Source organism: Anarrhichthys ocellatus, unplaced genomic scaffold, assembly GCF_004355925.1.
Source record: "Anarrhichthys ocellatus isolate YVR2014 unplaced genomic scaffold, GSC_Weel_1.0 scaffold42, whole genome shotgun sequence".
Taxonomy (NCBI): domain Eukaryota; kingdom Metazoa; phylum Chordata; class Actinopteri; order Perciformes; family Anarhichadidae; genus Anarrhichthys; species Anarrhichthys ocellatus.
This window is the reverse complement of record NW_022280072.1, coordinates 2218938-2233230: the sequence shown is the minus strand read 5'-3', so window position 1 is coordinate 2233230 and position 14293 is coordinate 2218938. Positions and strand designations below refer to the sequence as shown.

At 45.1% G+C, this 14293-nt stretch overlaps 1 protein-coding gene across 7 annotated transcripts in view; it reads right to left on the bottom strand.

Moving 5' to 3' along the window:
- The window catches only part of usp24 (ubiquitin specific peptidase 24), a 40172-nt gene that overhangs the window by 6190 nt on the left and 19689 nt on the right, over positions 1 to 14293 (bottom strand). For 2 of the 7 annotated variants that reach the window (XM_031868263.1, XM_031868269.1), the window contains 33 exons: positions 13539 to 13592; positions 13315 to 13448; positions 13115 to 13181; positions 12630 to 12740; positions 12374 to 12472; positions 12000 to 12173; positions 11817 to 11902; positions 10859 to 10967; positions 10469 to 10615; positions 10103 to 10200; positions 9373 to 9468; positions 9035 to 9254; positions 8782 to 8944; positions 7986 to 8147; positions 7779 to 7849; positions 7262 to 7422; positions 7126 to 7187; positions 6823 to 7014; positions 6340 to 6463; positions 6097 to 6241; positions 5864 to 5983; positions 5649 to 5774; positions 4368 to 4466; positions 4182 to 4267; positions 3947 to 4088; positions 3750 to 3869; positions 3419 to 3633; positions 2389 to 2513; positions 1895 to 2036; positions 1425 to 1575; positions 1244 to 1339; positions 1014 to 1117; positions 572 to 685 (listed from right to left, as the gene is read on the bottom strand). In XM_031868263.1, coding sequence (XP_031724123.1) covers positions 572 to 685; positions 1014 to 1117; positions 1244 to 1339; positions 1425 to 1575; positions 1895 to 2036; positions 2389 to 2513; positions 3419 to 3633; positions 3750 to 3869; positions 3947 to 4088; positions 4182 to 4267; positions 4368 to 4466; positions 5649 to 5774; positions 5864 to 5983; positions 6097 to 6241; positions 6340 to 6463; positions 6823 to 7014; positions 7126 to 7187; positions 7262 to 7422; positions 7779 to 7849; positions 7986 to 8147; positions 8782 to 8944; positions 9035 to 9254; positions 9373 to 9468; positions 10103 to 10200; positions 10469 to 10615; positions 10859 to 10967; positions 11817 to 11902; positions 12000 to 12173; positions 12374 to 12472; positions 12630 to 12740; positions 13115 to 13181; positions 13315 to 13448; positions 13539 to 13592 — 4115 coding nt within the window. The remainder of the gene's footprint in view (positions 1 to 571; positions 686 to 1013; positions 1118 to 1243; positions 1340 to 1424; positions 1576 to 1894; positions 2037 to 2388; positions 2514 to 3418; positions 3634 to 3749; positions 3870 to 3946; positions 4089 to 4181; positions 4268 to 4367; positions 4467 to 5648; positions 5775 to 5863; positions 5984 to 6096; positions 6242 to 6339; positions 6464 to 6822; positions 7015 to 7125; positions 7188 to 7261; positions 7423 to 7778; positions 7850 to 7985; positions 8148 to 8781; positions 8945 to 9034; positions 9255 to 9372; positions 9469 to 10102; positions 10201 to 10468; positions 10616 to 10858; positions 10968 to 11816; positions 11903 to 11999; positions 12174 to 12373; positions 12473 to 12629; positions 12741 to 13114; positions 13182 to 13314; positions 13449 to 13538; positions 13593 to 14293) is intronic. The other 5 variants (XM_031868264.1, XM_031868265.1, XM_031868266.1 and 2 more) reach the window with 5 other exon arrangements.

Genomic DNA, 14293 nt, shown 5'->3' with positions numbered 1-14293 from the left:
AAAGTCTTGGTAAATTGAGGTAAATGAGATCCACGTTTAACATCAGTTTACGAGCTCTCACATGACTCGTGCCGTATAATCTAAGTCTCTTGTATCCAGTCGAACACTCACTACTTCACATACACCTGCATTTTGGATAAAACCTTTCTGTTTCCTCTTGTGCTTGCTTGTCCTCAGAGTGGCACTCCTGCCTGTTTTACCGTAAATCTATGTGTAAAGACGTGCGAGAGACGTGTTGATATAGTTTTGCTGTTGTTGAACATTTTACTTCAATTAATCAAGACTTTTAAATTCCCCTGTTCACCGTGGAGGCGCGCGAGAGAAAAAAGTTTTCTTCAAGAACTCAGTGTAACACGGGGTGAGTAACTGATATAGAAAAGCTCATTCTGAGGAGTAATCAGCTGAAATAATTACAAATGTAGGCGTTGTTCTTTTCTCTCATTTGCATAACAAACAATCTCTTCTATATATTCTATAAACCGCTCTGTTGTGCCGGCACAGTATGCATCACAGACGTGTAATCGTGAGCACACTGTACGTGATGCGACAGGTCTGCGGGTGAAGCACTGACCTGGTGATCTCTCGCCCCTCTGGTCCGACCAGGTACTGCACCATCCACTGGCACGCCTCGCAGCTCTTAGACAGCAGCACCTCCACCGTCGCCATCCACTCCTCCGTGTCCACCCTGCAGGAGAGACACAGACGAGTGCTGCATTCATGTGGTGTCGGAACAATCGGGGAAAAATGTGTTCCAGACGCCCCTTTAAGTCTGAACTACAACTCTGGCACACAACTTGCTGAGCTAAGTGATTTTAGGGAATAAATGCTCTTTGTTGTATACCAACGTAATGTTTTAAACATTTAAGCCTCCAGGTTGTTTTGACTCAAAGCTCATGAACTCCCCAGCTCTGGAATCGTCCGAGGAGCCCGTGAAGGCACCACGAACGGAGGTAGAACACTGATGCTCGTGATGAGGGACGTTCACCGTCGACAGGATGTATGCGCGTACGTACCGGAGCTTCTTTTTGGTGTGCAGGTAGGTGTGAAAGAGAAAGTGGACAGCCAGCTGAAGACTCTCTTTGGCCATCGGCTGGTAGTCTTGGTGCTTCAGCTTTGTCTGTAACACACACACACACACACACACACACACACACATTTGTCGATACTATCAGTAAACAAAACGAGCCAGAAGTGGACTCTTCACCACTACTCTGTCAGAAACACAAGCAGTAGAAGCACATACTGCATTGACGGAGGCCAGGGAGAGGGTGAAGTTGAAGTAGTCGCTGTTGTAGACGTCTCGGTTCCTCATGAACTTGAGATTCTCGTCTCTCACCATCTGATGGAAACACAAACAGAGACGTTCACGTTACGCTCGCTGCAATGAGCTTCTTCCGCCTCGTCACCGCTCGACTCCTCTCTACCTGATAGATGCTGGCGGGCATCTTCTCCACAAACAGACCCTTCTTCTCTCCCTTGCGGACTAGGCGGGTGAGGAGGGTGAGGCGGTCGTTGTTGGCTCTCGGGGGCCGAGGAGAGGACTGAGGGGAGACGTCGGGAGAGGACGGGGCAGACCTGTGAAACAAATAGAGACACGCGTTTACTGATGAAAGGGTTCACGGGGATGACCCTAAATACTGATTGTGACAGCAGCCGTGTTTCCAGTGAACTTCAGAAATCATTTTCATTTTGAAAATGTCGCAAAAATGAAACGTGAATAAACTGGATATAGGCTCATTTTAGGAATGTCTGTAATCTGCCAGTAAACAGTAGAAGAAGAAGCTCTCATCAGACAGGAGATTGACGACCTACAGGTGTGTGAAACCATCTGATGCGTTATAAATGACCCGATGAGAACGTTTACCAGCAGCTTTGCGTTTAGAGGTTCACTCACAGAGTCAGGTCCTCGGCCTCCTGCCTCATGATGCTGACTCGGCTCTTTTTGGGCAGCACGGGCGAGTTCTGGTCGCTGATCTTCTGATAGAACAACATGTAGGCGTTCCAGTACCTCCTCCGCACGTCGGGGTAAGGGTTGGCTGCACGCACACACACACACACACACCAAGGTGACTACGTGTTTGCATGAGGAAACAGTACGTGTGCAGAGTGTCACATATTTTTTAAACTTGAATTTAAAGGTGCAACATTTGAGATATGGTCAAAACTTTGGTTTAAAACCAACTGAATGTGCTCGCCCAAGACCGTCCTGTCTTGCAATACCACTTGTACCTCTAGAGGCGATAGCGAGTCATGAAAATGAATATTCATGAATGCTTGTTAGAAATTACATCACAAACAGAGTATTCTTATGTCTTATATGACATTATATGTCTAAGTGGGATCTTCATGTTTTTGTGACAGACGTCAGAGTTTATGCATTTTACTTACATTGGTCGTAAACTTTGGGACGGTACTCTCCACCAAAGCACTCGTACTCCAGAGTTTCGTCGTTCATGTCGAACTCCTCCACCACGTTGTCGTTGAACTTGTACCAACGTCCCCGAGCGCTGCCACTGAGACGAGGAGAAACGGAGATGGAGGAAAACGTCACATTAGAGTCAGATTCATCACAATTTTGCTGATTCAGAACCGGGAACTTCAGCACATGAGTAATAAATCAACAGTAACATAAAACTCAAGAAAGGTTTACATACTAAAACATGCACACGATGCTCGGATTCTGTTTGCATTCAGAAGTATTTCTCCCACAAGACTTCTGCTTTACTAAACACTTTACAGTGAAGCCTGACATGACATGTGGTAGAGCCATGTGTGCACACCTGGTCCACATACTGCAGTACAGGGTGAGGTGTCCACCTTGTAGTGAAACCAGCATGTCAGGTGACCCGACATCAATGACAACAGACTTCAGAATGTGTCAGCGTTTCTGTAAAGAGATCAACGTCCTGAGAACAAGCCGTCTTTGTCGTGGTATTAAGCGGGTTTAGGATATTAGCTCCTGTGGTCTCTTTACATTCCACTTCTCCAGCGAGCGATCCTGCCTTCCAGAGCCAGACATGTGGAGACGCTTACAGACTAAACCAGGACAGCCCACACAGAGTCTGATGCTGCCCCGAGGAGCTCCTCTGAAACCCGCCTGGAAAACTAAAGCAGCAGATTAACGTGCTGCACTAATCACCGCTGACGTGGCTCTTGTGTCGAAGTTTGACGGGAGCTGGAAAATACGATGCAGCACGAAACTCCGACGAGCAAATGAAACAATCAATGAGTTTCATTTTTCAGAGAATCAGTTCTGTTCATAACTAACAAATATTTATACATTTTCAGAATTTTAATCCTTTAAATGCCAATTACTTCACATAAAGCAGCAGTTGTTTTTAATGTCTAAGACCTCACACTCTTGTCAAATTTATGCCATAACCAAAGTGGTTGAACAATCCCAAAGCACGTCTCTTACCGTCTATCTTTAATGAAGGAGTAATAGTGACCGGCGTGGGCCTGGCCACTGTGGACGACGACTCCCACGAGTTCGTAGTTCTCGGAGATCGTGACTTTCTTCCTGGGCGATCCTCCCGAGGTCCCGTCGCCTCGCCCCTCGCCGCCCTCACCGCTGCAGTCCTGACGGGCCATTCCAGAGACGGTGTAGGGCTCCATGTTCAACACCCAGGGGAACTGTGCACCAACGACAACAACATCAGAGTCCACACAAATCAGACTCCTGGGATTTGAGAAGGTGTATCGTAGTGACTCAACATTTGTGATTTTAGGATGAGAAATGCATTCCGTACCCGGATCTGTTCGTCATATTTGATGGAGCGTCCGCTCTCCCAGTCGAAGCCGAAGCGCATGAGGTGAATGCAGAGGACGCTGGGCAGGGATTTGATGCACGTCCTCTTCACGGTGGTTCTCTGATGAAGGAACGTACACATGAGCGAGGCGTGACATCAGTGCAGCAGAATGAAAGCACGCAGAGCGATTTACACACCTTGTCCTTGCACTTCTCACAGTAGTAGGCATTGCTGCCCTCCAGCACCTCTCCCCTCACAAACTGGTCCAATGAGATCTCTAAGCTTTGGCAAGATGTCACTCCGAGGTTCAACGCCATGAAGGTTTCTTCACGCTCGTACCTGTGTGAGACAACAAAAAGAAGACGAAAGTTCAAACATCACCTGTGATGAGTCTCAAAAACGGAAACAAGCGTCTTGAATGTTCTCGCTCACCGGTGAGGACAGTCTTTACAAATCTTCTGGTCGGAGAAGATTCCCTGAAACGTGTTTTTGAAGATCTGTTCTCGACCCATTTTCTGCTTGGAAAGGAGTCTCATCGTTAATATAGATCATCACAACCAATCAGGTGAGAGAAGAACGTATCTTTTTCTTTTTGTTCTCTTTGTAATTGGTCCTTACTTTGAGATGTTCGTCAAGCTGATCCACCAGACTGGTGAAGAACTCGTACGCATCCTGCTGCTCTCTTACATACAACTCCTTGTTCCACATCTTGAAGATCTGCAGCAGACGGAACACATTTGCACATAAATATTAGCTAGTAGGGGTGTGTGTGTGTGTGTGTGTGGAGGGGGGGGGGATCCATTTATGTTAGAATAAAAATTCTTATCTTCTAAGATTCTGAATCAATTCCCAACTTCCCAAACTTGTTATTCTAAAAGTCACTGAGAAACACTAAAACCATTTTATGTGTATTTGTGCAAGTTCAGCACAAATAAATGTTACCTTTTACATTAATGCAATCGGTTGATATAACGTTTATGATCGTTACTCTATCATGAGACAGACTTTCACCTTTAATTGTTCGGTAATAAACTAAACTGACTCAAGTCGCAGTTTAACTGAAGATAAATCTTCACAGCAAGAAGAAACCTGATGGTAACAACCTGCTCAGAGATGTCTTCGATGTTTCAGACAATGACAGCATCATTATAGAGGCGGTGGACTTTTTGTTTTGTTGAGAAAGAGACAGAAATGTCTGAGTGAACAGCTGAGTGGTTGTGAATGTGTGGCGCAGACCTTTTAGTCGTAATGTGCAGCACAACAAACCGAATCACACTGGCAATTTGTCTCAAGATGACTTTAACTCATCATTATGAAGTAAATGCTGCTTGCACGATGTAATCGCTACAGAATAATGACACCGTCTGCGTCTGGATTGGTTCCCCATCAGCCTTGCTTTCAGTTCACATGCGGTTCTGTCGTGCCGCTGGTAAAATCTCCGGGAAAACGACGGCTCCTTTTACAGAACAAAGGAGGTGCGTCAACCATTGCGCAACCCAGACAGGAAGACGATGGAGCCTTTGTTTCCGGTAGCTTTCCCCGGTTACCAAAGAGCATCGATGCACCGAAGTAACTTTGGAAAACAAAACGCAGTTTTTGTGTCGGCTGCAGAGAGGGAGACGCTGCCGAGAGGCAAAAGAGCCGAGGACTGCGATTACTCTGAGAAGCATCGGGAATGACTTGAATTAAATGTATTTTAATAAATATCGAGCTTTTTCCTGAATAAGTCACCAAAGTTGTCGCTAGTAGTCGACTCTCAGGTCTTTGAACCAACAACAATACTACTTGGAAACACAAGGAGGAGAAAAGTTGCCACTTTAACAAACACACTTGTGCAGTAACATTTGAAGTCGAACGGTTGCGTTTAGAACAGTCGGAGCACGCCGAGCGGTCCGTTACCTTCCAGAAGTTCTCAGGTATGTAGTACTGCAGTTTGCTCTCCATCAGGTGGCCGAACAAAGACTGGACCTGGTAGAAGACGCTCTCCTCTGGCTGGTCCGTGTCGTCCTCGATGGACAGGAAAGCCTTCAAACCAAAACACACACATACTCGCTGATACAGGATGACTCTGTGAACGCAGAAGGTGAACGGCACATAAGACTACTGGTGCGTACCTCTGGGAGGCCGGGCTGCATGTAGAGCTGCTGAAACACAGCGTTCATGTAACACGTGGCTCCGCCGTTCTTCAACCCAACGAAACCTGAGACGGAGCGGCTCTCTACGGGGGGAAGGTACTGAGAGAGAGACACAGACACACACACACACACACACGGTTTGATTCACATTTAAACTACCATCCAACCCACAAACATTAGAGCAAGAAATGTGATTTCAATGAGTGTCTTACATCGAACTCCTTGCAGAGGGAAGAGTCGGACTGGTGGTGCATGGACATGAGCTCTCTGGTGATCAGCCGGAGGTTGGCCAGAGAGCTGTCTGCGAGCATCACCAGCACCTCGTAGGCCGCCAGCCGGCTGCTGGCTGTGCTGCACCTGAACACACCACGACACAGCGTTAGTGGCTTAACAATGTTTGAAATGGTCCAATGCACAGTAGGAAAGATTAGATGTAAGGGAGGGAGAGGACTAACGTGTCGTACTTCGGGTGGAAGTCGTGGCTGGGGGCCGGGGAGGGCGTCGGGTTGGAACTGTTAATGATGATGCGCGACGCCCGAAACAGGAAGTCGTCCAACAACTGCTGGATCAGAGAGGCACCTGGAGAAAAGAGTTAAGCATCCTCACATTACATTTGAGAGAGTAACAGAATACATGGAAGGTGATAAAATACACAATCAGATTACCGATGGGGATTATTAGCAGGTTTAATATTTTAAAAACACATTTTAAAATAAAGAATGCGAACATATTAGAAAACTTCTCTGGATTGATTGAGGTATCCAAAAGCAGGGGAGAGTAATTAAGTTGTGTTACTTTAATATTGTGATACTTAGATTAGGTTACTGACTACACAATTAGTACATTTAAACTCTTAAAGTAACCCTCCCAACCCCGTCATCTCCCGTAACTTCCTGAACAGGTTGAATGGCTGCGGTACGTTTCCCTCGCGTGCTCACCGAGATGCTCCTTCTCGTTGCCGCAGAGTGAGAGCAACGTCTTGATGAGCCGGAGGTGTCCTGCCAGGAGGATGTTGTCCGCCTCGCTGGTCTCCATCTCAGAGCTCCAACTGGGCTCAAAGTTGTCGAGCCAAGAGATCTCGTCCTCCAGCATCGTGGCTGAGCTGACTTTCAACACCTCCATCTCCGACGCTGGAGGAGGCGAAGAGAGAGAGAGAGAATACAAGAAAAACAGACTTTAATATCTATTAACTCAATTCCTACGTCTGGGACAATTCTTCATATCTAGGTGTTGAATCTTACTGGTTAGGTCGTCCAGAAGCTGACATCTTAGGTCAAAGTACTCGGTGCATTGAGACAGCAACCTGAGAGGAAAAGGATCATCAACACCAGACCTCTGCTAAAGTTTCAGACATGTGTGTGTCTCTTTCTGAAGTACCTCTGGTTAACCCCTCTCATGATGGAGGTAGGACTCCACAACGGCAGCTGGGCAGTGAGGACGACTGAGATGAGGAACAAGTTGGGCTTCTGGACTTCGGCGAAGGCCGACGTGTCCGTCTGGCTCAGAGTGTAGAGCTGATCACAAGCCACCCGGCGGATCTGAAGAGAGGAAGGGACAGAGGACGCAGCTGTAAACGCACACTGTAATGTTGGGGATGGATTTCTGCTGTGATGGTAAACCCTCTGAACGCTGGATTAAAAAAAAGCATGTTTTCTTTAATCAATTGCCAAAACTACACTGTTTATCACAGCCAGAAGCTGTGTTATACTGCACACAAGACATGTTTGAGTTGTCTCTGCTTCTAGACATGATTGTTCTGTTTCCACAGAGGTGCAGGACTCATATAATGCAGTAAGAAACGAGGCCGCAGAGAGTAAAATGTGACGGTAGCAAAAAATGCAACAAAACCTGCTTTGGAGTTCAGAGGGTTAAACAAAAGGAGGGCGTTGTTTACCTCTCCGCTGGGAGATCCCAGCAGAACATCAATGATGAAATCGTTGACGGAGGGAAGGTTGTAAAAAGAACCTGAGGAGAGAAACCAACCACAGGGTTTAATTGCATGGTAGAAGTCTGCACCAGTATCAGCTGCAGTATCATTACATGAAGGCCTAATGTGCAGTCATCATCATAAGTGGTGCGTTTGCTCCTGCGTGAGTCTTACACAGCTGCTGGCAGCGGAGCTGCAGACAGGTGACTAGCAGCGACAGAGCCTCTCGCGCGATGATGGTATCTTTGACAGAAACACACTGCTGTCTCACGCATATCCCAGCATGCAACGCTGTTGGCGTGGTCTCCCCCTCACTGCTGGAGCTGCAGTTACTCCCTGCAAAGAAAACAAAAAACAAAACATAATTTCATCTACTTTCGTTTCTTTAGCTTTTGTTTTGTGAAAACGGAAATGCTTCGACCATGAGCTGTTGGCAACAAAAATGCAGATGAGGAATGAAGTTAATCACCACACACACACACTGACTGATCAGCTGATGTGTTAATAGCTTGTTGAGAATCAGAAGATCTAGCACCCACGACAGTGTTCAGACAGACATTAGTCAAACTCAAGGACCGTAAAGCACATTTTTTAAATTTCCAACGACTTGGAAGGAAACAAATAAGGACCATAAGTCCAAACCTTTCAATTAAAAAATATTTCATTATCTAGAACATTACAAGCAACCAGGCGGCTTGATAACTATATAGTAGATATAAGAATGTAGTTTTTTTGGAGAAACTTACAAAAGGGTCCAAAACTACAATTTGAATATGATCCTGAACTTTAAATCGCCCTTTCAGATGACAATGTTATGTGTTTTGGGGAGCTCTGATTGATAAGACTAGTAGTTCATTCTCAGCTAAAGGTAAATAGGAGAATGTTGAATATTATTAGGGGCTATTATCAAGGTATTGAAGCACCTCTGCACCCGGCCACATTAACATGGAAAGTGTGCTTTCTGTGTCACCTGTACTGCTGACTCTGGTGCGGACCCCCTGAGGCAGAAGGGAGCTGTGGGTCTCTCTGATTGGCTGCGGGCTGCCAACCAGATCCAACCGGCCTGCTGCAGCTGCCCAGGTCAGACGCATGAAACAGGCCACAGTGGCAGTAAAGTCACCCACCTCCATGGTCTGGAAAAGAGGACGTTGTACGTTTACAAAACAAAAACAATCTGGGTGCTGAATGGTCGGTGGGTTTCATCATGGTCGTGTGTGTTTTACCTGAATAGCTACGCGGGCAGCCGGGACGATCTCCTCGACTCTGATGGAGGAGCGCTCAGACAGAGACATCTGTCTGTAGGACGACTTCTCTGGAGTTCCACAGAGAGACAGCTGTCGTCCCGCTCGTCCAGCGTTACGAAACGGACGAGACGACAGCGCCTCGTCCCTGATGACGTCATCGTCCAGCGCTGAAGGCATGCTCTGGCCAACCAGAAGAAACCTGCAAACACCAACAATTGAGTATGAAGTCTAACCAGAATATCAACCCCTTTGTGTGTGTGTGTGTGTGTGTGTGTGTGTGTGTGTGTGTGTGTGGGTGTGTGTGAGGCATTCTGCACCTGGCCAACTGAAGGCAGATTGAGTAGACTCCTTGTCTGGTCTCGTAGTCCACCTCTGATGGGATGGAATCTCTCTGCATAACATTCACCACCAGACTGCAGAGGAAACACAGAGAAAGAGTACAGTTGAGTGCTGTGTTGAATGTTTGTTTGTATTTTTACATTCAAAGCTTCTATATTTTCAAACGAAGCTTTGAATGTCCATCATACTATTTATGACGTCATTGTAGTTGTGTGGTCACATAAATGTAATTTATGGTGCTGTTAGATTGCTGCTCGATCAACACGTTAATACAGGAGCGTGTGGAGTTTTTTGACAGCAGTGAAGATGTTCTTTGAAAGGCTTAACGCCAACAAATATAGATTAAAGTAGATTATGTCATCAGATCAAACGTCTATCAACTAGAAGAACTCGGAGACATCGCACAAACAAAGTTGAGCGCTCTAGAAAAAAAGATGCTGACTGTAGCGCTTTATCTACATACGCGCTGCCACACAGAAATAAACACTATATTTACACCACCAACATAATATTAGGGTCGCCTGATCTTTATCTGCAAGTGTGAAATGTCGGGTTTAAACAGAAGAAATAGATTTAAATGTCAATGTTACGAATGAAGCTTTGAAGTTTCAAACTATTCAGTGCAGCCCGACTACTGTCAGAACTAAAAGTACAAAAGCAAACACCAGACAGTGACTTTTCTCCAACAGGTGTGCTGTTCTCTGTTACCTGAGGCCTCCTGCTTTAAGGAAGTTCTCACAGAAAGACTTGCTGCTGGTTTTTGCCATCTCATCGTCCGACGTGGGCATGAGCTTTGAACTCAACACCTGACACACAGAGAGAGAAGAAGAAGGGAAACAGATGTCAAAGTCACTAATCTACCTTTAGGCGAATAGAGAGAATATGATTATGATTATGATTATATATATATATATATATCTATATATATATATAGATAGATATATATTTATGATTATGATTATATATAGATAGATAGATAGATATATATAGATATATATAGATATAGATATAGAGATAGATGGATGAAAACAATGTACTGTGTTGACTGATGTGTGTGTTGACATGTGTGCGTACCTCCAGGTTGTACAGCACTCTGAAGGTGGACATGCCCGGGGCCGAGGACCTGAAGAGGGACTCCAAGATGGAGGCCGCACTGGGCTGGTGCTGCTGCTTGGAGGACATAGACGGAGAACGAGAGCCTGTACCCTGGAACAGTGTCTTCTGTGGAAAAGAGAACAGAACTGTGAGTTGTCTCTTTTATGAGCAACTGAAGTAAGTATTTAAGTACCTAATGTGTTAGTAAGGAAGACTGCCAGCTATTGAACCTGATGAAAGAGAGAGAATGTGTGAACCACAGGACGTAGATAAGACTTATTACAACACAATTAGAATGGAGAGCTTTAACGTTCAGGCGTACGGAAGTTCCCACGTGACCTGAACGCGTCGCTGACTGCTCTGACGTACCTGGTGGCTCCAGACGCTGGATTCTTTGGGAACAAAGTTGTCGAGAGCGTCCTGCACTTCTGGATCTGTTGGAATCAGCAGCAGCAGCTTCCTCACACGGAGGGTGATCCTGGAGAACACAACATACTGAATGAGGATATGAAGTCCTTTCTTTGTTGTTGTTAACAAGGTGTATGTGTAAAGCCCCTTTCCCACTAGACAGGAAACCCACTAACACCCACTAATATCTGGCTTCTGTCTTTAGTGGGAAAGGTTACAAACGACAAATGACTCTGCAGTCGTCACATTATTTATCTGCTCCAGAGACAGAAACAAGACAGCCGGGTGGACACGCTAATGTGTATGTGGCGCCCGTAAGTGAATACATAATAAACAAATTCAACAGGGATTTTGACAATTATTATAATTAAGACGTGCTAAACATACAATTAATATGCTCTCCTCAAAGCCACCAGACTCCAGTCAGACAACAGTCATTTTACCACAATGATCATCGAAACACACGTCAATCAAACTCGACAGAAACAAAATCAAACTCATCAAAACCCTCCGTTAGTCTTCCAACTGTTCCAATAATCAACAACTCTAGTTTGGTCAAAATAAAACATGTATTCACAGAGTTAGATGTGAAAAGAAACAGATGTTATATGATCTCATCAAAGCCACAAGACTCCATTTACACTGATCATTATAAAAAAACACTTCATCAAACTCGACAGAAACAAAATAAAACCATCTCTTTAAGTCTTTTCAACGTTCCAACAATCACCAACTCTGGTTTGAGAGTTTGAAAGAGAGACTGAATAGAATAAAAGATCTAAAAAAAAAACAAGTAACCACCAAAACCTTTTCCCTGCTCTCCAGCGTGTTCAACGTCCAACGTGACGCATTCGTGTTTAAAAAAAACCTGCATATTTACACGCTCATTTTGATTTAACTTAGAGCCGTTCCATCTTACCGGGTTTCATCGAGGTTAGCCAGCTGGTAAAGCATCTCAAACACGTTACACACCAAAGCCATCACCACACCGGGCAGAGACTTCTCCTGGAGACAGACAAACACAGACGCAGTGTGAGCGTGAGAATCGATGTTAGTATGTCCACAGTTATCTTTCAGTGCACAGCCATGTCGGCGCTGCTACCTGCTCCAAGGCGTAGGCAGAGTTGAAGACGGCGGAGCTGGAACTGCTAGAGGCCGAGGCCGAGGACTCGGAGCTGCCGGAGGGAGTGCCGGTGCCCGAGCTCTTCACGGTCAGGGTCTGCTCGTCACTGAAGCTGAGCTGGGAGAGCAGCTTCTGGTCCCGGTTCATGGTCATCTGAAACATGGTGGAGGGAGCAGAGAGGGGGCGGAGTGAGGGGCGGTTTGAGGCTGCGCTTCTGTGCATTGATTTGTAGTTTGTAACACATGATTAACAGAGGAGTAAAATACTTTGATGAGGGAGTAATGGGTACAATCTTATTGTTTCAAAACAAAAGAGCAACAAGAATCGTCACTTACAGAGTAATCAACACTTACCACACTGTCATTGGCAAAGATCTGCACATTATCCACCGGACAGCTCAAGTGCTCAGATATCTTCCACCGGATACTTCCTATTGTCTCATTACTGTGGGTCTGCAGGACACACACACACACACACACACACACACACACACACACACACACACACACACACACACACACACACACACACACACCAGGGTTATTTCCTCTGTAGATGTTACTCCACGTGATGAAGGGTTTATCACAGGTGCACTCGTAAAACTCTCACCTCTAAGGTGAAAGTGTCTTTGGTTGACTCGTAGGTGATGTGAAGAGTGACGGGGTGTCCGTTGTACGAGGCCCCGTGAGGTAGAATAGTGCGAGGAACCGAGTACAAATCCTACACGGAAAGAAATATATTTAAAGAAATGCAAAAATAAAACCCACAAAATAATCAACCGTTCTTTCAAGGCTTTCTCCGTCTTATTCTATTTTAGCTTGCTTGTATTCTATATTCTCTTGGGTGTTAATGGCTGTTTTTAATTGTAGTTAAAAGTCCTTTTATAAAGATATATTTCTGTTTTCTGATGTTTTATGTAAAGTGCTTTGAATTGCCTCGTTGCTGGAAGGTGCTACATAAATAAAGTTGCCTTCAGGGTCAGAGTGTCTGTGTTTAGACTAAACAGTTTATTGTAGACTTATTACACCCATGGTTAAATGTATGGCATATGCATTAACACAGATAAAATAAGGTGTGAAGTGAAGAAGACCTACCTCTATAGTGATGACGTAGCGTTCAGCCAGTAGCAGCAGTCTTTCGATTATCACCAGCTTAGTGGATCTACAGATGAAAACACAGAAGAGTTTCAACATGACGGAAAACAAAGTGTTTCTACTTGTGTGTGTGTTTTTTTAGTACTTCTTTTAGTGCCGAGGAAAAGGTGTTTGAATAGGTTTAGTAACTATGGTCTTACCCAAACCCCCCTCTGTACCTGGATGGTGACTGTACAGATGTGGCCACGGTCGGCATGGCGGTGGCAGTCAGCATCTTGGTGGCCCTCGTAACAGCGTGGGTCAAAGTGGGGCCCCCGAGGGCCGAGCTGGCTGCCTGAGAGCAACGGAGACACAAAAGAGTGTTCGGGTCTTTGATGTTCACAAATCTCTCCTACGAGCAAACACATTCCGCTCCTCTTCTTACCTCCAGCCGCTTGTAACAATCAGCGATGAACTTCTTGTGCAAAGACACAGAATCCTGTAAGGAGGTGGAATTCATTTAATCTGGTCCCAAAATTCATAGAATTCACTCTGGAATAACTCAATCATATTCAGTATTTGTTATTTTCTTGTTAACTTAACTACTTACCAGACAATACTCCTATGAATCACTTTATTCATATTTAAAACAAGATGGCAGCCTCTTAAAGGGACAGTGTTCAGATTTAGGTCACATGATTGTTCACTATATTTTCACCGCTTCCGCTTTCCGCGAGACGGGGAACTGAAACTGTCATCTATGTTCACCAGACTCCATTTCACTAAAACAGTGATTTTACACAACACGGGAGTTGCTGCCTCCATCGGCTAGTTTGTGAGATTTTGGTGATTACAAACTCTTTAACACCAAAGTCACACAATAACACAAACAAATAGACCGATAAGAGGCAGAAGCTCTGCGAGAGGTAAAAAGACTTTTCATCAAAGCAGTCAGACTTTGAAGAGAGCAAAGATAACGGCTTCAGTTCCCCGTTAGAAAGGTCTCTCTAACCCTAACCCTAAATACAGTGTACACATAAACTGATTTATCTTTTTTAAGTTCTTAAAATACGTTCACAGCGGTACATCGCTTTGCTCCCGTGCTGCTCTGTTTCTCCAAACTCCATCTACTGCAGTCACTGACTGCTGAAGAGTGAGGAAATGTGCACATATACACATACATACACACATATACATACA